This window comes from Acartia tonsa, chromosome 3 (assembly GCF_053477335.1).
Source record: "Acartia tonsa isolate MP-2025a chromosome 3, ASM5347733v1, whole genome shotgun sequence".
Classification (NCBI taxonomy): Eukaryota; Metazoa; Arthropoda; class Copepoda; order Calanoida; family Acartiidae; genus Acartia; species Acartia tonsa.
This window is the reverse complement of record NC_137262.1, coordinates 57,384,603-57,408,268: the sequence shown is the minus strand read 5'-3', so window position 1 is coordinate 57,408,268 and position 23,666 is coordinate 57,384,603. Positions and strand designations below refer to the sequence as shown.

At 32.3% G+C, this 23,666-nt stretch overlaps 1 protein-coding gene across 2 annotated transcripts in view; it reads right to left on the bottom strand.

Annotated features, from left to right (window-relative positions):
- LOC145314645 (uncharacterized) overlaps window positions 1-11,889 on the bottom strand; it is a 30,870-nt gene extending 18,981 nt beyond the window's left edge. For both annotated transcript variants that reach the window (XM_080154643.1, XM_080154644.1), the window contains exons 1-6: window positions 11,810-11,889; window positions 10,984-11,076; window positions 2,027-2,078; window positions 1,623-1,694; window positions 1,044-1,088; window positions 216-302 (exon numbers count right to left, since the gene is read on the bottom strand). In XM_080154643.1, coding sequence (XP_080010769.1) covers window positions 216-302; window positions 1,044-1,088; window positions 1,623-1,694; window positions 2,027-2,078; window positions 10,984-11,076; window positions 11,810-11,883 — 423 coding nt within the window. In that variant the 5' untranslated portion in view covers window positions 11,884-11,889. The remainder of the gene's footprint in view (window positions 1-215; window positions 303-1,043; window positions 1,089-1,622; window positions 1,695-2,026; window positions 2,079-10,983; window positions 11,077-11,809) is intronic.
- Between the last annotated feature and the right edge of the window lie 11,777 nt (window positions 11,890-23,666).

Sequence of the window (23,666 nt, the reverse complement as noted above, 5' to 3'; positions counted from 1 at the left end):
GGGGGGGGGGGGGTAAAGGGGTGATTACTCCTAATAAATGAATTTTGAAGTGCCCCAAAGATTTTTAATATTTAAAAAAGCTCTGACCTTCTTGATGCTTCTAATGAATGTTAACTTATTTGTCTATTTTGTTATATTCCGCTTGTGTTTTAATAAATTTCATTGACAAAAAGTAATTTTTCCAGTTTTAAATCAAATTTTAAAATATTTTTTACCTTGACAATGTTCTTTGCAAGTTCATCTATTGTCCCAGGCATATAGTACTCACTATTCTTATCTCCTAGGAACAAAGTCACCATAATCTAAATATAATTATACAGTTTAGTCACCAGAGTTGTTAAATGAAATATAATTGTATATTATATTGTGCATTTAGCCATAGTTTCTTAGTGTTTGGACCTGTGTAGTCAAGGAGTAGGACGAGACACTTTTGCAAGACATCAGGGCCAGCTCAAGCTCCAAGTACTTGACTCGCTGTCTCAAGGGAGCTACTCTTCATTACCTCACCCTTACCAAGCATGGCAGGTGTTCCAAATTAAGTCACTGTAATGAATGATGCTCCCCCCAGAGGATCTTGGGTTAATGGTTGCACTGCATGATATTATGCACATGACTATTGATTATCCAAACTACTCTATTATCTCCCTTCTTACACAACCAAGGGAAATTGCATGAATGTGACTAAGAAATTCATGTTACCTCATGTGGACTTGAACTCAAACTGTCATCATCGTAACTCAGTGTGTTATAACTGAGCTAAGACACCCCCCCTTTTATTTATTATACTTAGTAAGTGATGTATATGATTTTATGCTTATAGAAATTGCACACTCTGCCTACACTATTTTTGTCAACCTTCCACAATGCAGTTTATATTCTCTCTTATTGTTTACCTTTATTACTTATAACATGAATATATGATTGATATACATTTGGTCTAGGCATGTGCTAAAATAAATTATCAAAGAACACTGCATTAACCTTTGATAACTTACAACCTCCAAGCATAATGTGCTATGCACACCACAGGCTTGATCACTTACTTTATCAGGAACATCAATTGCACCAGCATCAAAAGGAACAAATCTACATAAAAACGCTTTCAAAGTCTTTTGCAATTGAAATTGATTCAAATGCATTCATTTTACAAATTGCAAGCAATAAATAATCAGTGAAAATGCCAAAGGGTTGGGCGCAATACTTTTTTGGCCGGATACCTGATATCCAGTTGATTCCTAATGCCAAATAACAGGATATTGAAATAGCAAAAAAATATTTCTTGAGAAAAATTGGATGTTGTTTAGCCACCAACTGCTGGCGGTGGCAGCTGCCAAGTACAGTTGCGGCCGCCAAAAATCATGTTTTGAGATTTTTAATATAAAATTTTCAAAAAAAATTTTAAGCCATTTCAAATTTAAAATGTAGGAATTCTTGTAGTATAATATAAAAAAAACTATATTGCCGGATATCCGGCCGTATAGTTTTAATATCCAGTATCCAGCCGGATATTGAAAATGGCTGCATATCTGTCCAAACCAGATATCTGGCCTAACCCTAATATTCATACAATTTCTCTAACATTATTTGCATTTATTTTGGTTTTATGAAAGCTTTTAATTCCTGACTTCTTTGACTCCATAGCCTCCTCTTTCTCTATAGCTAACATTAGGTTGCAGAACTCTATCCCAGTAGTCCTAGAAAGGTAAATGGGTATGGTTGCTAATTTCAGCTAATTTCTCAAAAAGGATATTTAACCAAATTTAGCTTGAAGCTTCAATCTAAACCACAGCTGTAAGCTTATTCCTGATTCATGTCTTTGGGATGGTTTTCACTTTGTATGACACTGCAAACCAACCTTATACGGGAGAATTCTAGGAAAATAATGACCCCTAACCCCCAATTTTTAAAAAACTTTTTAATTTTTTTTATACAAAACTAGGGATGTAGTCCATAGTATGTATTATAAATATAGTTATTTTTAAACTGGGAAATTTGTAAATCCCTACCATGGAATTTTTGTTTTTACCTGGGAAATTTCGTAGACCACTCCATAGACTCTGTCATGAGGGTTGTCCGATCTAAATAGAAACAAGGATGACAATTTTTAAGTAGAAGGCCCAGTTTCCAAAGAGATCAGACAATGGGCGATGAATTGATGGAGTTAGACAAAATTACCCCTTCTGTAGAATAAATAAAGGTACTAAGAAAGAGAGGGAATGTCTGATTGAGCCAATAGGAGAATCGCATCGGTACATACATTTAATTTCATTGGTTGAAATTTTGTACACATCTTGTTAAGAATGCATGTTTTTTTTCATTTCACACTTAGATAAAAGTCAGCTGTAAACAGTATATTTTCTTAGTAGAAAGCTTTGCGGAATCAGAATTAATTGCCCAAAAATTTCGTTTAAATTTGAAAGCTTAGTAACGAGGTGGATTCTTAAAAAAAAAAGTTAGGCTGGCTACTCGCTGGTGAGGCAAAATTATTTTTGTGAAAAATCCTCCAAAATCGAATAAAAAAAATTACAAAAATTAAATAAAATCTTAAAAGGGTTATAAACATATGATTTTGTTTAATTTTTGTAGATTATTAATGTGCTTTTGGATGATTTTTCACAAAAATAATTTTGCCTCATTATCGAGTAGCGAGTCTATAATTTCTTAAGAATCCACATCAGCTTGAGTCGAAAGTAAACAATACTTTTGTCTGCTAGAAATGTTCCTTCTTAGATTTGACGAAAAAAGGGTTCAGAATATAATTCTCTATTTCTATTGTAGAATACAAATAGGGGATGAAACGTTTTGACACTTAACTTAATGAACCAACCAATCAAAATTCAATAATAGTCTCCAAAGTTGTTAAATATAAGAAAACGTTACAACAGATATCTAGCAGATACATCCCTAGTGCCACTTGAAGTAGTGAGGGGTTAAATGCGATCCACCTTTTCTACTCTATTGAACCAGGAGGGGGGAGTCCTACCATCTCCCAATATGTAACAGTAGTATTAATATTTTATGTAAAAGAGATAAATCTCCTCAAATATAAGCTTGAGCTAGAAATTATTGACAGATTTGTTAGTCTAAATAGTAACAATTTTAAAATTCATTTAAAAGTTACTATAAAATAACGACGTTTCATTTTTGCATATACCTTTGTAATCAAATGAAATAAATTTGCAATAGAAATGTTGTTTTAAGTATAAAATTAAAAACAATTATTCCTTTAAATATCATAAACAATAGTATTGATAAATTTAACAGTCCTAAAAGAGCTCCTAGTGATAAAATTTGTAACTAGAATAATAGTTTTAATTTTAACCCTTTTTAGACGAAAACTTAGGGAATTTTCAATGCCTAATAATAAACTTATTTTCACTTGTTAAAAATATGAAGAATGTGCATATATTTAATCACAAAATAATTAAGCCAGCCGTCTATCTTAAATAGGAGTCGAGAAATCTAGGAATCGATCTAACACCCCAACCAATGAGGAAATCTCAATGAAGTTTGTTTTTAATGTGAATTTGTTTATTAGTTTAATCCTTAGAATATTCAGCTATTTTTCTTGAATAGGAGCTGACAAATTCAATTTCCCCAAAAACGTTTCAGACGGACATTTCATATCATAGAGTAGCTTTGCAACTGAAAATAACACAATCTTAGCTACAATTTACAATGTTTGACTCTTATACATTACAAGTCAAGGATTATGTAATGTGATTCAGACAAACAATTCTAAGTGAAAATTTCCCCTTGACACTAATTTCTAGCCTTCAGCTACACTAAACAAATTTTTAAGGCATAATATTTTTTTAATAATTACAAGTAATCATGTATAATTGAGTTAAAAACTCTTCAAAGATTTTAGTATCAGTTGATGAAACCTGTATAAGACACTATGCCACTTGTAAGTTTTAAATTGTTTATTATTAAAACAATAATGTTGAAATTCTTACTTTTGATTTTATATATACTTTTTAAAAGCGAAGCTTTTCTATAATTAGGGTCGGTCCGTCCGTCCGTCCGTACGTCCGTCCGTCCGTACGTCCGTCCGTCCGTCCGTACGTCCGTCCGTCCGAGATAGATAGCTTTTATTCGTTAATTTAGGCATGTTAGAATTGTCCTATCGATTTCAAACTTTGCATGATGATTCCTGTAGTAGTTAGGTACGATTTAGAAAGCGTAGCAACTCTATAATCATTACCAGAATGTCCGTACGTCCATTTTAAACATGATGATTTTTTTACTTTTTTAAGAACAAATTTTTATGTTATCTAATCATCCGATTTACCTGATTTTTGGTATATTGATTCCTGGGACATCAAAGTATAATGTTATAAGCGCAGCAACTCTATAATCAAGTCCTAAAAATGTAAGTATGTCCATAAACATTATTCTGTATTAAGCAGTTTTTCAACAATTTTACTTACAACTTTGCTTCGACTCTTGTACATTTATATTCTGATTATTCAGTTCTTACACTATAAGAGTATTAATGTCCGTTTGTCCTACCGTTTCAGTGCTTCGCTTTTATGGATGTTGTCATCCTTGTTAATAAAAAAAAGAGATAAATTAGCAACAAAATGTTGTGTTTAAAAAACATTTATTTTAAAAATTTCATTTAGATATTTTAATGAATAATTTTTAAAACTTTTCTAGTTGTTATAGATCCGCCTTGTGGCACTATTTGTAACTAAATATCAGCTTTAAGTTTAACTCTTTAAAAGTGAAGCTTTTCTATAATTAGGGTCGGTCCGTCCGTACGTCCGTCCGTCCGAGATAGATAGCTTTTATTCGTTAATTTAGGCATGTTAGAATTGTCCTATCGATTTCAAACTTTGCATGATGATTCCTGTAGAAGTTGGGTACGATTTAGAAAGCGTAGCAACTCTATAATCTTTACCGGAATGTCCGTACGTCCATTTTAAACATGTTGATTTTTCTACTTTTTTAACAACAAATTTTTAAGTGATCGAGTTATCCGTTTGATCTGATTTTTGGTATATTGATTCCTGGGACAACAAAGAACAACATTATAAGCGAAGCAACTCTATAATCAAGTCCTAAAAATGTAAGTATGTCCATCAACTTTATCCTGTATCAGGCAGTTTTTCAACAAATTTACTTACAATTTTGCTTTGACTCTTATACTTTTATATTCTGATTATTCAGTTCAGACACTATACAAGTGTAATGTCCGTTTGTCCGACCGTTTCAGTGCTTCGCTTTTATGGATGTTGTCATCCTTGTTTTAGACGACAACTTTGAAAATATTTACTGCTTACAAATAAAATTATTTTCTTTCCTTAGATTTTTAATTTCCCCATATATTTAACTATTTATTACTTGATTATTATTAAACTAATATCTTTTTTACATAAAGATAGTTGCATGAAGTGCATTTGAAAAGTTTGATTGCAAGCATAAGTTACATATAATTTTGTATTACAATAGATTGCAATCAATTAGGCACAACCAAAATAGTCATCACAACGTTTTTGTCAAAACAGGACAGCTATATATGCATATATCCAAAAAACTTGATTTCCAAGTCTTGATATTTTTAAATACCTGGGGAATAAAATAAATTCTTTCTAATAAATATCCAATAAATGTAATTTAAACTATTGACATACTACATTGTAAAGTCTTGTCTCTAAATTTAGAGAATTGACTCTTCATATAAAAGCATTTTTGAGAAAACCAGCCAGCGTCCTTATGTTATCAGATTAATGATTAATTTTTTAATTATTTAAAAGTTTACATAAGAAATGTTGTTTTTAATTATTTTTGAAATGCTATTGTAATTAAATAAAATAGATATGCAAAAATTATTTGTTTAATCTAAAAAATAAAATAACAATTAATTAAAATATAATACAGAAAAATATTAATAGATTTAACAGTTGTTAAGGAGCGCCTAGTGGTAACATTTGTAACTAAAATACAGTTTTGATTTTAATCATTTTTAGACGACAACCCTTGAATTTTCACTGCCAACAAATAAACTTACTTTCTCTCCCTCTTTTTTTAGTTTCCCCATATTAAAAGCGAAGCTTTTCTATAATTAGGGTCGGTCCGTCCGTCACGGATAGCTTTTTTGTTAATTTAGACATGTTAGAATTGTCCTATCGATTTCAAATTTTGCATGGTGATTCCTTTAGTAGTTAGATACGATTTAGAAAGCGTAGCAACTCTATAATTGTTACCAGAATGTCCGTACGTCCATTTTAAACATGTTGATTTTTTTACTTTTTTAAATAGCTTTTTTCGTTAATTTAGGCATGTTAAAATTATCCTATCGATTTTAAATTTTGCATGGTGATTCCTTTAATAGTTAGGTACGGGTAATGAAAGCGTAGCAACTCTATAATCATTACCAGAATGTCCGTACGTCCATTTTAAACATGTTGATTTTTATAGCATTTTTAACAACAAATTTGTATGTGACTTAATTATCCGATTGGTCTGATTTTTGGTATACTGATTCCTGGTACAACAAAGAACAATATTTTAAGCGAAGCAACTCGATAATCAAGTACTAAAAATGTAAGTATGTCCATAATCATTATCCTGTATCAAGCAGTTTTTCAACAAATTCACTTACAATTTTGCTTTGATTCTTATACATACGCATTCTGATTATTCAGTTCTGACATTATACAAGTGTTAATGTCCGTTTGTCCTACCGTTTCAGAGCTTCGCTTTTATGGATGTTGTCATCCTTGTTTAAATATACAATACTTTACCTGAAACTAATAATTTTTAAAGCGAAGTCTTTCTATAATTAGGGTCAGTCTAGAATTACGTCTGGAATGAATAGCTTTTTTCGTTAATTTAGACATGTTAGAATTGTCCTATCAAGTTCAAATTTTGCATGATGGTTCCTGTAACAGTTAAGTAAGATTTTAAAAGCTACTCTATAACTATTACAAGATGTCCGTACGTTCATTTAAATCATGTTGATTTTTAATTTTTTCGACAATTTTTTTTTTGTGAAAATAGTTATCCTATACATCAATACTAATTTCAAGGACAACAAATATTCTGCTTTTCAGTTCTAACACTCTACAAGAGTTAATGTTTGTTTGTCTTACCGTTACGGATCTTCGCTTTTAAGGATGGTATCATCCTTGTTAACATAGAAAATCATTCTGTCTTGTAATCATAGATTTAATAGTTAAACATTTCGCAAAATAATTATCTTTGTTCTTTATCATTTTACTAGCGGCTTCGCCCCAAGAGATGATAAAAAAGTTAAGGTGCAAATCGTAAAAAAAATAAGAAGGACCAAGAAAATCTCCTGCAAAAAAAATGGGAGATTTTTTTATATTTTTTTGGGGGGTTGGGGGTGTCCCAACCCCCAGGAAAATAGCTTAAAACCATCACAGGACCAGAAGGTATAATCTCTGAAAAGTAGAGCCCAATCGGTTCAGCGGTTACTGAGATCTTAAGCTTCAGACGACAGACGGACTGACAGACACACAAAAATCGTTCTACTTTGTAGTTTGCCAGTTTCAATTTGTGTTTTGTTAATAATGTACATGGACGAAAAAAATTCCTGATGATGAGGGCAGTTTTGCCCTCGAAACGTTGAATAAATTTAAAAGTTTGATGCCTTGAGTTTTTCATTCTGAGGATTTTACATGTTGGGTCCGTTAACCATTCGTCTTACTTTGTATTATAGACTAGCGGCTACTCCCCTAGAAGCCTCTAGGGGCACTGCTAGGAGGGGGGAAAGTCAACCTCATCCCATTTTAAATTGAGTTTCAAAAGAGTTAAAAACCCTCCCATGACCTATAAGAAGCTTCACTGTAATGGAGAACAATATCGGTTCAGCGGTTAGCGAGATCCTTCGAGACAGACAAAAAACGCTTACTACTTTATATAATAGGATATGACTTGCAGTCATAATTAGGCAGGAATGTTAGATCTTATCATAGCTTAGATGTCATTGAGAAAATTCTCCTTAACCCTTTACAGTCGGGCCCCTTGCCGCACCTTAATCGGTCGGGGGGGGGGGGGAGCGTCCAACGCCCCCCCCCCTTATTATCTCAGTTCCTATTAGAGCTAGAGGGCTAATTTTTTTTGTGCAAGTCCTTTGTTTGATAATGAATTTCCGACCTTTTATTTGTCTAAGTCAATTTTCGCTTCCTTCACCCTTTTATTTAACAACCTTTGTTTTTAGGTCTTTTTTTACTTAAAAATTTCAAACAGCTGTAATTTTCTTATTTTTGAAGCTAGAAGAAAAATTTTTTACCAGAAAATGTTTATCTTTATGTAAATTTTACATTAGAAATATCAAAATATAAATCAGCGACCGCAGCTGTACTTGGCAGCTGCCAGCCGCCGCAGTCGGCGGTCAGCGGGAAAACGGCAGTGGATCTTCATGAAATTTTAATACGTTATGTAGACATGTAAGAAAAGCTAAAGTTTAAAATTTGAAGTCTCTAAGTCAAAAATTGCGGCCACAGGAGCCTTTTAAAGATTTCTGGAGACCTGGAGGATCAGGACCTGCAGGTTCATACCTGGAACCTGAAAGGGACTTGAACACCTGTATTTCATATAAGGATGTACTACTAGAGGATCTTTTAGTATTTGGGTATGATAAAATGCTTTTTTTTATTCAAAAAAATATTTTTGCTCTTTACCTGGATGACCCTGCCAGGTTTGCTGGCATCCTGTGCCCGCCAGGATGGAGATATTTAAAAAGTTCTTACTCTCAGTTATGTGTCATACTCATACTTAAAAAGTCAAGCAGTTTGGGCTCTTTATCTTACACACACAGAAAATGAAATAGAAAAAACCGGATGGGGGGGCGTTCAACCCCCCCCCCCCCCCCCCCGACCGTTAAGGGTTAAAGAATGTAACAATCGGAAATAGCTAATTTACGTCATGTCAACTATAATATTGTAATCCATTTATCTAATTTATCTAAAAGTCAATAAAAAAAACTTTCTTGTTCTTATTTTAGTTTTATTATTGTATTTTAATTTACATTTAGCAAATACTTGCCGTTGAAAGTATTAGAATATTCACATTTAAAAAAAAAATATCGAAGAAACTATTTTTGATAAATTTTGCAATTGTTGGAGAGCGCCAAGTGACAAAATTTGTAACTAATTTTAAACCTTTTTAAACTTCTGGAAATATTCACTGCTTACTAATAAACTTATTTTCTCTCCTTATAATTTACCCATATTCAGTTATTTATTACCCTAAAACTTATATTTTTTCTCAAAGTGAAACTTGCAGCAGGCTAAAATAATTAGTAACCCCTTCCAGTTCCTTTAACTAATCCTCTCCCTGACCAATAGTAGAATTCAATGTTAGCAAGCTAATTTGACGACAATTGCTTCCCTATCATAATATCCACGTACTTCTACATCCATTTTTAATTACCACGCATAGAATTAGCTTCATTACTGATTTCTATACATGATATCCTATTATATAAAGTAGTAAGCGTTTTTTGTCTGTCCCGAGGGATCTCGCTACCCGCTGAACTGATATTGTTCGCCTTTACAGTGAAGCTTCTTATAGGTCCTGGGAAGGTTTTAAACTTTTAATTTCTTCACCCCCCCCCAAAAAAAAAAAAATATCTTTTTAACTCTTTTGAAACTCAAATTTAAAATGGAATGAGGTCGAATTTTCCCTCTCCAACCTGTGCCTCTAGAGGTTTATAGGGGCGTAACCGCTAATTAATTACAAGTCACCATACCATAATATCTTAACAATTAGAGTTTATACTCTTCAAATAAAATCTAAAAAATTACAAACATTTCAAAGTATGACTACTGATGGTTGAAATTCATTTTTTATTTAATTTAAAAATTGTCATTTAAATTCTTGTCCTTTTCTTACATATATTTTTGTAATAAATTAAAATATATTTGCAATAAAATGTTGTTTAAAGTATATTTATATATTAACGTAATTTCCTTTTGATATCTTAAAGAATAATTTTGAAAAATTTAACAATTGTTAGAGAGCGCCTAGTGGTTACATTTGCAACTAAAAAGCAGTTTTGATTTTAACCCTTTATAGACGACAACTTAGGAAACTTTCACGGCTTACTAATAAACTTATTTTCTTTCCTTTACAACGTTTGGATTAGTTATTTCTTGCATCGTATTATAAACTGGTTTTAATCTTATGATTGTCATTTTTATATTCGTAGAAATCTGGATATAATACAATGCTAAACATAGTTTTTTTCGTATGGATAAGAACCGGTTCCTATCCACCGGATTCGAATGAATACGAGAAAAATGATCTCAAATCTTCGGATCAGCTGTTTAGGTCTCAAGGGTTTAATTATTAGAAAATGGACCAGTAAATATACACATGCATAAAAATTTACACTATCTTCGCAATTTCTTTAATCATCGCTGAATTAGAGGATAGTTGTCTAATTAAAATATGGGAAAATTGGAGAGGGACAGGCAAGAGGGAGTTTTGATAACGACAAATTTTTCCCTGTCATAATATCCACGTATATTCTATATACACCTATTTCACCCGAGAAAAAAAATTAGTTTGACAATGGTTGTTACATATATTCAGTACCACGCAATAGATATAGAGTTTTATATAGTAAAATTTTACTGAAATTTCTGTAAAATTTTCGTTGTAAATTTTACACAATTGCTGTAAAATTTTACAGCAAAAACGTCCTGTAAAATGGCGTTAGTTATTCTGTAAAATTTTTTTTTTTACGTCTTTTTAGACGACAACTGAGGAAAATGAAATATTCACTGCTTAATAGTCTTATTTGCAATTTGTAGATTTTTAATTATCCACTAATTTGATAATTTATTACTCTAATGCTAACATTTTTGCAAACTGGTATATTTTTATGGTTCTTCTGTATAGGTCCAGGTAAGGTTTATAACTTTTTTGTGAAGGATACCTCAACCCTCTTGAAATAAATCGCCCCTAGAAAAAAATTAACACTCAAGAAAATGTTGATCTACTTACTCAAATATGGCAGCTGTTCTACTTTTCTGTGCAGGCACCCCCCTGTGCACCTCATCAGCCCATTCCATTGTACGCACATACCCTTCCACATACCTGATAGATAGATAGATAGATAGATAGATAGATAGATAGATAGATAGATAGATAGATAGATAGATAGATAGATAGATAGATAGATAGATAGATAGATAGATAGATAGATAGATAGATAGATAGATAGATAGATAGATAGATAGATAGATAGATAGATAGATAGATAGATAGATAGATAGATATATAGATAGATAGATAGATAGATAGATAGATAGATAGATAGATAGATAGATAGATAGATAGATAGATAGATAGATAGATAGATAGATAGATAGATAGATAGATAGATAGATAGATAGATAGATAGATAGATAGATAGATAGATAGATAGATAGATAGATAGATAGATAGATAGATAGATAGATAGATAGATAGATAGATAGATAGATAGATAGATAGATAGATAGATAGATAGATAGATAGATAGATAGATAGATAGATAGATAGATAGATAGATAGATAGATAGATAGATAGATAGATAGATAGATAGATAGATAGATAGATAGATAGATAGATAGATAGATAGATAGATAGATAGATAGATAGATAGATAGATAGATAGATAGATAGATAGATAGATAGATAGATAGATAGATAGATAGATAGATAGATAGATAGATAGATAGATAGATAGATAGATAGATAGATAGATAGATAGATTAATAGATAGATAGATAGATAGATAGATAGATAGATAGATAGATTAATAGATAGATAGATAGATAGACATACCCTATAACTTTTCTAATGGTCGGAAAATCAATCTTCCACATGAGACTTCCATATCCGAATACCCACTTTCCCATCTTTAAAATCTAGAGAAAAAAAACAAGGATGACAACATTCATAAAAAAGCGGTGCTCTGAATTCAGAAGTAAGGACAAACGAACAATAACCCTGTAAAGTGACAGAACTTATTAAGCAAAACATTAATTTGGGTGAACAAAATTAAACATAAAATCATTTTCATTCTAAGATTTAATTATAGAGATGCATTGTTTATAATATTGTACCTTGTTGTTCTAGGAAACATTACTCCAAAATTATTTTAAAAAGCAATCCTCAAAAAATCAGATGGACAAACGAACATTTAGATTATTCCTGCATTTAGATGCATTAAGGACGTCCAAGCCTTTCTTATGGGTTAGAGGGGGTATGAAATCTCAAATCCGTTTGCTTTTTATGCTCGTTTTAATCTTTTTAATAGAGGATGAAGGACTTACGAACAGTTTCTTTATATAGAGTAGCAGCTAAACTTAATATAAACTTAAAAATATAATTTTAAATCTAAAACAAAAATAATATGACTGAATTGATAGATCTATTTTGATTTCAATATCAATAGCATTATCAAAAATTTAACTTCCTTGGTTATAATTAAGTTTTGATAATGATAATGCATAAGTTTAATACAATTTTACTTGATAAAACTTTATCCTTTATTGTAGAAAATCCAATAATATATCTAAAAAACTAAGCTTAAGTTTTAAAAATTACTGAACTGATTGAGACTTTGAGTTCATCTTTTTAGAGAAGATTCACATAGGTCCCGGGATTGTTTTATGCTATTTTATTTGTAGATTTAAGACTTGGATTGGATTTAGGCCATACAGAATACAGATCCCTTACAGATGCTAGGACACAACCGCTAGTTTAGTAAAAGTAAGGATGACCACATCCATAAAAGCGAAGATAACGAACATTAACACATGTAAAGTGTCAGAACTTAATAATCAGAATATAAATGTATAAAACATAAAAACAAAATTAGAAGTAAATTTGTTGAAAACTGCTTAAATACAGGATAATGTTTTAGGATAACTTACATTTTTAGGACTTGATTATATATTGATTATTGATGCTTCGCTTACAACATTGTACAGTGTCATAGGAATTAGTATTCCAAAAATTTGATCAATCGGATAAATATATCACATAAAAAGTTGTTGCTAAAAAAGTTAAAAATAAGCATGTTTAAAATGGACGTACGGATATTCTTGTAACGATTATAGAGTTTCCAAATCGTACCTAACTATTAGAGGAATTACTATGCAAATCAATAGGACAATTCTAACATACCTAAATTAACGAAAAAAGCTATCCGTTCCAGACGGACGTACGTTCCGACACTAAGTATAGAAAAGCTTTGCTTTTTAAAATAAAACATTCAATTCTAATTGAAACTATAGAATCTAATTTCTAAAACTAGCGGCTGTGCCCATGCATCTAGAGGATTTTTGTATTTGTAGGAAACGGGTATAAAAAACAGCCATGAACCACCCCAAGACTTAAATCATTAATAAAATAGCCTTAATCATTCTGGAGATCTATGTGAAGCTTCCATAAAAAGGAGAGCTCAATCAGTTTAGTGGTTAGCGAAATTTTACTAACTAAAACAAAACAAAAACCTCAATCCTATAATTAAAAGTAGTAAGGTTTTTTGTCTGTAGCTTAATATTTCTACAACTACTGATCCGATTGAGTTCTCCACTTTAGTGGTGCTTTACATGTTTTAGGGGTGGTTTAAGGCTACTCTTGCAAAGAAAATAAGATAAATAATATCTAAATTTTATAAAAACCAAGATCTTTCTTACTTCTTTCATATGTCATTGTCCATGGGGGTGGAGGTGATAATTCTTTACAACCACATTTTGAATAAGGATATAACTTTTTTTTTAAACGAATCCATCTGAATCATAAATAATTGTTTTATCCTTTTCATAAAACTTAAAAGAATGATAACATCCATAAAAGCAAAGCACTGAAACGGTAGGACAAACGGACATTAACACTTATATAGTGTCAAAACTGATTAATCAGAATATAAATGTAAAGGAGTCGAAGCAAAATCAACATACCAAAAATCAGATCAATCGGTTGATTAGATCACATAGAAATTTATGTTAAAAAAGTAAAAAAATAACATGTTTAAAATGGACGTACGGACATTCTTGTAATATTTATAGAGTTGCTACGCTTTCTAAATCGTACCTAACTACTAAAGGAATCACCATGCAAAGTTTGAAATCAATAGGACAATTATAACATGCCTAAATTAACGAAAAAAGCTATCTCTCTGTGACGGACGGACATTCTATTGGCAAAAATTCCCTTGATATATTTGACTTTTTTTGTTAAAAGCGAAGCTTTTCTATAATTAGGGTCGGTCCGTCCGTCCGTCCGTCACAGAGAGTTAGCTCTTTTCGTTAATTTAAACAGGTTAGAATTGTCCTATCGATTCCAAACTTTGCATGATGATTTCTGTAGTAGTTAGGTAAAATTTAGAAAGTGTAGCAACTCTATAATCAATACCAGAATGTCCGTACGTCCATTTGAAACATGTCGATTTTTAACTTTTTTTGACAACAAATTTAGTATGTTAAAATTATCCGATTCTTCTGATTTTTTGAAAACTGATTCCTATTGAAACAAGGTACAATGTTATAAGCAAAGCATCTCTATAAACAAGTTCAAAAAATGTAAGTATGTCCTTCATCTATATCATCAAACAGTTTCATCTATCTATGCAGTTTTGCAACAAATTTACTTACAATGTTGTTTGTACTGATGCATTATTATTCTGCTAATTTAGTTCTGACAATCTACAAGTGTTAATGTTCGTTTGTCCTTCCATTTCAGAGCTTCGCTTTTATGGATGTTGCCATCCTTGTTGATTATTGGATTGACGGATTTATATAAATTTTAAGAAGTTTTCCTTTTGAGTTACATAATTTTATTTGGTCATTGTACTGTATTTTTTAAAGATTATAAATATTTTTTTAAAAAGAATGATAAAATCCATAAATAGCTCAGCTCTTAAAAAGAAAAAAGTTTACTAACTATGCTGGCTTAACAACTTTTGATTGGTTGATTCATTAAGTTGAGTGTCCAAACGTTTCAATAACTAATTTTAATCTACAGAGGGGTAATTTTGTGTATCATTATTGGGGATGTACATAAATTTATGGGCCATTGTCTTATCCCTTTAGATCCCTGCGTATCTCTATCATAGACGTCCAAGGGGGAAGGGGGTAAAGTGGGGATTACCCCCCCCCCCCAAGCAAATTTTACCCCCGGGGTAAAAAAGTTTGCGGCGCGATCGCGCGTCATTTTACCCCCCCCTAAAAATTTTTTACCCCCCCCCCCCCCCAAAAAAAAAGCTTCGACGCCCCTGATCTCTATCATTGTAAAGAAGCTACGCTCCTAAAATTTTACACAAGTGCTTTGTACATTTATCTCCTTTCTCCTATTTAGTGGTGGAGGTGGTTTAAACATTAGAATAATACGAGATAAAAAAACATCAAAAATTCGTGAGTTGTATCAGTCTAAAGGTGCTTCTCGAAAATCACAGGGAAACATGCTCTATGATACCATCCCAGTCTTCGATAATAATTCAGATATAGACATCTTTGATTTTCTTAAGAGATTTGAAGCATCCACTGAGGACTTTGAATTTGATCATGAGCGAGCTCTTCTTCTTTACAACAAATTCCTGAGTCCAGTCTTACAGGAGGAAACCACAAAGTTTAAGAATGATTATGATGCAATGGAAAGGACTCTCATACACAGGTATGGAGATCCTAAAACAATAATGCACAATCTGCTCTCACCTGTAACAAAGGATCACATTCCTGACTCTTCTGACATTGTCAAGTCACTTTTTTGTATTGCATGACCTTTGTCTCAAATATCTAAAATCAAAGCAGTATGTACTCTTTACAGAGAGGGATCTTCAGGGATAAGACAATGGATGATAAATTGATGTACATACTGAATGATGATAGACAAATTACTCCTTTTTGTAGATTGAAATTATTGGTTGAAAAGTTTGGACAATGCTAGTTGGAAACAACCAAGCGAGGTCCAAAGCTGCAATTCAAACTCAAATCCACTTGAGCAAATTTCTGTATACGTTTCTCCTATAAAAATCCATTAAATGATCGGTCTAAAATCTTTGTTTCTAAAATATTTAGAGTTAAATGATATTGGGATAAGAAAGGGGGGAGGGGAAAAAATTATTATTGAAGAAGGGGTTTGAGAGAAATTATTGAGAAGGAATGGTTTGATCATCTTCCGGTAGTGGTTGTACTTTTAGACAATAGATATACACATGTTAGAAAAATAATTTTGGGAATAGTCCCTTTCGTAACATCGCCCCATAAGGGGCAATTCGTTGTATTTTTAAAATGGCTCTTTATAGGTTATTTTGGGTTAGGTTAGGTTATATTTGTTTAGAAGATTGTCACACAGGGTCAGGTAATAAGCCCCGCAGGGTTAGAGCCCCCCGCAGGGGTTAGAAATAGGAGAAAAGCTACTGTGAAAAATACAAAGAATCGCCCCATAATGTGCAAAGTAATAGGATGTCTTTCTGTCTATGCATAAAAGGATTTCGCTAACTGATATGGTGTTCCTTTACAGTGTAGCTTCTCATAGGTCCTGGTAAGGTTTATAGCTATTTTGGAGGAGGGTACTATCACCCTCTCAAGAGAAATCGCCAAAAACAAAAAAAAACACTAAGCTGCAGATATTTTTGGTAATAAGCTAAAAACATAATTTACACCATCTAGTGACAAAAATATTATGATTACCAGCTGATTTTAACATTAATTGAAAAAAAATTAATCTACGTGCTCCTAGAGGCCTCTAGGGGCATAGCCGCTAGTCTTGGAAAAAGAGGCATTAGTCCACACATAAAAATAACAAAATGCCTCTGTGTTTGTGTGTGTGCAGTGAAGGATCTCACTATGAACTGATATGGTTCTACTTTACAGTAAAGCTTCATACAGGGAATATTAATGCCAATTTTGGGAGAGCCCTATAAAAAATTAAACCATCAAATTTTTTTTTACTTTTAAAAACCAAACTTGACTTTGTTGAGGTCAATTTTCCAACACTAACCCTAGTATTTCTGTTTGTGTAAAGATATCTTTATTAAACTTGTACAAAGTGGCGCGCAATGCCCCATTACAGTTTATTGAGCATGGCAAATCCACACTTGCTGTTACCACAGGTTTTTGTATTGGTTAGTTGTTTATGTTTAAACATCTAAAGAGCATATCTCTTGTAAACATGTGCCATGCCCCATATCAGTTTTTCTTATTCTTCATCTGTTTGTGTAAAGAGATCTAGAGAGTGTATCTGTATAAAACATGTACAGAGTGGCGCGCAATGCTCCGTAATAGTTTTTCTTATTGGTCATCTGTTTGTGTAAAGAAATCTAGAGAACATATCTCTATAAAACATGTACAGAAAGGCGCGCAATGCCCCGTCACGGTTTGTTGATCATAGCTAAACAACACTTGCTGTTACCTAAGGTTTTCTGTTGGTTATCTGTTTGAGTATAAACATCTAAAGAGCATATCTCTATTAAACATGTACAGAGTGTCGTGCAATGCCCCGTAACAGTATTTCTTATTCGTCATCTGTTTGTGTAAAGAAATCTAGAGAGTATATTTCTATAAAACATGTACAGAGTGGCGCGCAATGCCCCATAACAGTTTTTCTTATTGGTCATCTGTATGTGTAAAGAGATCTAGAGAGCATATATCTATTAAATACGTACAGAGTGGTGCACAATGCCCTGTAACAGTTTTTCTAATTGGTCATCTGTTTGTGTAAAGAAATCTAGAGAGTATATATAAAACATGTACAGAGTGGCGCACAATGCCCCGTCACAGTTTGTTGAACATGGCTAAACAACACAAGGTTTTCTTGTTGGTTATCTGTTTGAGTATAAACATCTAAAGAGCATATCTCTATTAAACATGTACAGAAAGGCGCGCAATGCCCCCTAACAGTATTTCTTATTGGTCATCTGTTTGTGTAAAGAGATCTAAAGAGTATATCTCTATTTAACATGTACAGAGTGGCGCGCAATGCCCCGTCACAGTTTGTTGAACATGGCTAAACCACACTTGCTATTACAAATGTTCCTCGCTATGTAACTCTCTCAAGCTGTACACACACACACACACACACACTTGTTCAGATATTAGTATTATAATGGATTTTTAGTTAATGGACAACAATGGATATCATGAATAAAATATCCAGTACAAATTTTAGATTGAATTGACATTCTCAAGGAAAACCTTAAAATATACTGTTTTAAAATCTAAATATCCTATAATATCAAGTAGTAGTTGGCTTTTTATCTGTCCGCTAAGATCTCACAAGTACTGACTTTAAAGTTCTCCAATTAATGTGAAGTTTCACAAAGCTATTGGAATTTATTTGGGGTATTTTATTTGTAAATTTAAGTGTCATGGAAGTGTTTTAAGGTTTTTTCTGCCCCCTACCTTTTCCAAACAAATCACTAGGGGCGAATCCACCAGTGCCAATATAATTTATTGCTTCAATATGAACTATCTTTTATTAACCCACTCCAACCTTTAAAACTCCCAACTTTACCCGCCTCAAAATAAAAAAGCTTGTATGTCCCTGCCACCTATGGCTGATTGTTATTCTTGTTTGATATGAAATTAGCTACTTCCGGCCAATATCAATGAGGGCATACATTAATCTCATAAATAAATGATTTAGTAGCGCAGGAATCGTTATTTATCGCATCATATTATAGACAGCTTTTGCGGATATCAAAATAAAAATAGATATAAGATTAAATCCAGTTTTGTTAGCCTCGGTTTAAAAAACTGGTATTAATTTAAGATGTTTATTTTAATTACTAGGAAAAATTGTCTGTTATACGATGCAATACATGATTTTTTCGTATGGAGGAGAACCAGTTCTATATTAAACGATTTCGAAGCCATATTAAAAAAACTAGTTGAATCCAAATACCTTTATGGGGGTGTAAACCGCAAGAAAAATAGCCACAAACCAACTGGACCTAAAACATTTAAAAATAAAATCCCATTTGGACCTGTAATTTGAGATATCTTTAACTATAAACAAAAAACGTGGTACCTTATATTATAGGAAAGATTTTTTTTCGTATTCATTCGAATCCGGTGGATAGGAACCGGTTCTCATCCATACGAAAAAACGATGTTTAGCATCGTATTATATCCAGCTTTCTACGAATATAGAAATGTACAATCATAAGATTAAAACCAGTTTCTTTAGCCCGTGCCTTCGGCACGGAAAGTGGTTTATAATACGATGAAAGAAATAACTATTCTTTTTCTTTCAGTATATCTATCCCTACCCAGTTCTGTCCGTGACATAGTATATTTGCTGGGGTAATTGCCAGGGATAGGACAATAAAAGAATCTTTCCCCAAAATATTGAAAATAGCCAAAAATTATTATGGGGAAGAAAAGGAATATTCATGACTTAGTTGAAATGGATATAGAATACGTGGATGTATTAACAGGGGAAAATTCAGGTTGCTAACATGGCCCTCATTTATTGGTCAGTCCATCCTTCCAGTAAAAGGGTCGGGGTTGGGTAATGGGGGTGGATGGAAGAAATCTTTATCTACGCATGAATATAATAAGATCTCCTAAACAGCTAGAGATGTAAAAAACGTATTTTTCTAAAATTATTGTACATCCTATTTGATATGAAATATTACATGTACTTTATTGTATTAAGCTCCAACAAAGCAAAAATACATAAAGTTTGGAAATTTAAGCCTTTAGATTTAAGACTTATTATTAAGGGAAAAGACAATGTTAGATTAATCAATTTAAACCCCCAATTATGGTAAACAAAATTACCTATTCTATGGATAAAACTATTGATTGAAAAGTTTGGTCACTGCTAGTTTTTACAACCAATAAAGTTCTTTTAGGGTTTAAGCCAACGAATTAGAGACCATGTTTGTGAAAATTTACAGTCCAATGTCCTTCCTCCATAAAAAATATTAATCTAATTTTCAGACATTCAGTCCCCAAAGATCTATAACAACGTTGTTGCCTTCATAACTTTGGGGACTTTTACTAAATTTTGATTAAGTTGAGTGTTCAAACGTTTCAAATAATACATTTATTCTACAGAAGGGGTAATTTTTGGGTCATCATTGGGTATTTAATTTTACATCAATTTATCGGCTAATGTTTCATTAATCTATCCCTGTTTAAAAGATTAGTTGGTATATTAAAGTAAAGAAGGAACGATGGCTAATGTAACTTAACCCACATGGCATTGTATTGGGTCTTTGAAATCAGATAATGGCGTCGGAAATATAAACACAGCCGAGTCTCTACAAAAGAACAGAAAGCAATTTGCTAGCAGACAAAAAGAGTCTCACACTCAACCACCAGGGAAAGTAAGTTGTTTGGATTATACATCTACATTTATTGTATGTATAGCCAATAAAGCTATTTTGCAGATTTTAAGTAAAAAATCCATGAAATTTTTTCCGTCCATTACTTTCAAAATCACTGAACCTTCCAATTTAATAATGTGTTAAGAAGCGTAGCAACTATATACTAATAGTACACCAACAAACAACCCCCACTAGAGGACAAACGTACCAAGGGGATATCTTCTAAGAATAGATATATTATTACTTGGATCTTACACCGATTTTCATGTTTTTTAATAAAGTGAAACACGCAGCGGGCTAAAATAACGATTCCTCCCTTCCAAACCATTTACCCATTTCCTCCCCTTCGACTGGATGAACGAACTGACCAAGAAATAAGTTACATGTTAGCATGCAAAAATGTCCACAATTATCCCCCTGTAATATCGCCATACAAAATACCACTTTTTTTAGGGGCCATGAGAGGGAGGTGTTACCCTTCCTCAAAATAGTTAAAAACCTTTTCTTGATTTATGAAAAGCTTTACTATAAAGGAGAACCATATTTGTTCAGCGGTTACTGAGATATTCCTTACATATAACAGACAGACATCCTGTTACTTTTATATAAGGATATAAAGTTAGCATGTCGTAAAATGTAATTTACAGTCCAATGTCCCCTCCCTCCCTCTGTAATACAAAGTTTTATATTTGAAATAGAAATTCATGGAAATGATAATTAAAATTTCATATCTCATGTTTATATTTTATCTATTTTCAGGGAGGGAGGGAGATGATAACACAATTTTAAAAATATTTTTAATTTACATCCCAAAATTTACATACTACCATCCTATTCTATAAAGTACATAGAGTGATCAACACAATTTAATTAAACATGTTATTTTTATTTAATAAGTCCAATACACAGTGTTTCATGTTAAAACAATCTTTAGTTGGTTTATAAAAAAAGACATGATGCTTTGATGAGTAAAGATTATGTAAGGTTTATTGTCTGAAACTTTATATTTTGATAACTACAGAAATGATTGATTTCTACCTTTAGGGAAGCTTCAAATAGGTGTCGGGATGGTTTCAGGCTATTTTATTTCATTTAGATTTAATCCTTAAAATTATTTTAGGCTATTTTTCTGCCCCCTTCTTATCCCATTAAAACACATTCTCTAATTCGTTGGCTTTAAAACTTTTAGGAAATTCATTAAATCTTGATGTACAAACTTTAAGTGTCCAAACATTTCGTCCAATAATTTTAATCTTGAGAAGGAGTAATTTTGTTTATTGTAATTGGGAGTGATCCCAGTATTCCTGATGACGTTATCCCTTTTTATAAAGAGTCTTGCGATCGAAGCAACTGTATAATTGGCTAACTAGTGCCTACGTCCTATTTTTTGAGGGGAAGGATTAACCTACCCTCCCCGAATATGGGTAAAAGCCTGCCTGGGACATATATAAAGATTGCCAGTAAAGAAAATATTTATCATTCCTTGGTCTTTTGGAACAAACAGACAACCTACATTTTTTTACAGGGAAAAAGTTTCTAGTTTATTAATTTTCAATTCAATAAAATTATGATAAAATTTAAAAAACTTAACCTTTTTAACTGCACTGCATTGAGTAAAGGTTATAGAGGGGAAGAGAAAAAAGATTGAAAGAGTGTTAGGAGAAAAACAATAGACCTACAAGATTAGAGAGATGCAATTTCTCGTGTTTTGTGTGTTGCAATAATCAATATATAATTACTTGGATGTTGCACCATATTGTCATACTTTCAGCTGGCACCCCCCCCCCCCATCCACCCCCCTTACCCCATTCTTTCCCTTTAACTAGATGCATTAACTGACCAACAAATAAGGTCTTTATTAGCAACCTAAATTGATGATACAATATGTAATTTTTTAGAATGGCTGAGAACCTGTTCTCAGCAAATATTAATCAGTTTCAAATCCATAATGGAAGAATAATTCTAAATATTCATTAAGAAAAATCCACAATATTGTGATTTTATTTCAATTTTAATCTTATTCAGGCATTGTACACTCTCATATGGTACAGTTTTAAGTAAGTATTGTAGTTCTTTTATGTTTAGTTTATTAAATTTCCTTAGCAGTGTTTTAAGTCTAAAAGTCAATCAAATCGAACTTGTATTTCTTTTAAACAAACCCTTTTAAAATCATACTAGGTATTCAATGTACCATTATAGATAAATATTAAAATAAAAATCATAAAATCAATACCAGTTTGTTGACCCCAAGACTATATTTTAATATTTGTGGAAAATTGTCTGTAATATGATGCTATAATTTGAACATTATGTTTCGTTAAGGCTGAAAGAAGCTTCACTGAAAAGGAAAACCATATATATTAGCAGTTAGTAAGATCCTTTGCAACAGACAAAAAAGCTTACTACTTTATATAATAGGATATCAATCGAATCTTGTAGCTTTATTATTAATCTGGCATTGTAAACCCCCTGCATAAGTTTTAGTATAGTCTTAAAGTTCTTATATGTATAGTTTTTTAAAATATTGTAGTATAATTATAGTTTCAGGATAGTGCTTTGTTGTTACAGCTGACTTCTTCTTATTATCAAGTGGAAAGGATTTTACGGACAGAACAGGGATGTTGGGAAAACAATTTATTTCACTCCAACATAAAACAGGTCGGGAATTTGTTGATCCAACATTTGGGTGAAATAGAGCTTGTGTCTGTGTGTAAAAAAAGATGGTTGAATGTAACTGTAGGAGTAAAATTGCCTTGTTATCTCGGTCATTTTTCCTTGTTAATGGATAATAGAACAGTAGCAGTGGAGCCGTTTACCAGGTTGGTCAAGAATGTATCATTGTTAACGACAGTTGAGTGCAGAAAAAATCCAGTGTTTGTACGGGTTAAAACAGGGTTGTACATAGGCAACCAGGGAGCCAGGATGGAGTTGATTCAAACTAAACCATTGGAGGACAGTTTGTTGGAGGTACCGGTAAAATTTGAGCATCTTTTAGACAGGGAGGAGGTAGTGCGAGATTTGGAGTCTGTGGAAGAGGCTAAACTTTCGGAATTGGCTACTAATTCACATGCATTTACTGTAGAGGTTACAGAAGATTGGTTTGTACATCTGTATAATGCATCTATTAATTGGTTGACCGATAGCTGGCAGCATTTTGTCATGGCTGTGATTGGCGCGGCTGGCGTGATAGTGGGTCTGATGTGTATTGGTTGTCTAGGGAAATTGTGTAACTGTGTGAAATTTTCCAGGTATCCTTCGGGGCAGCAATAAAATATTGTAATTTGGCATCCCTGACAACATAATCTGTATAATGTAATCTGTATTAAATGTCGTCTTACATATATAATATATTGAAAT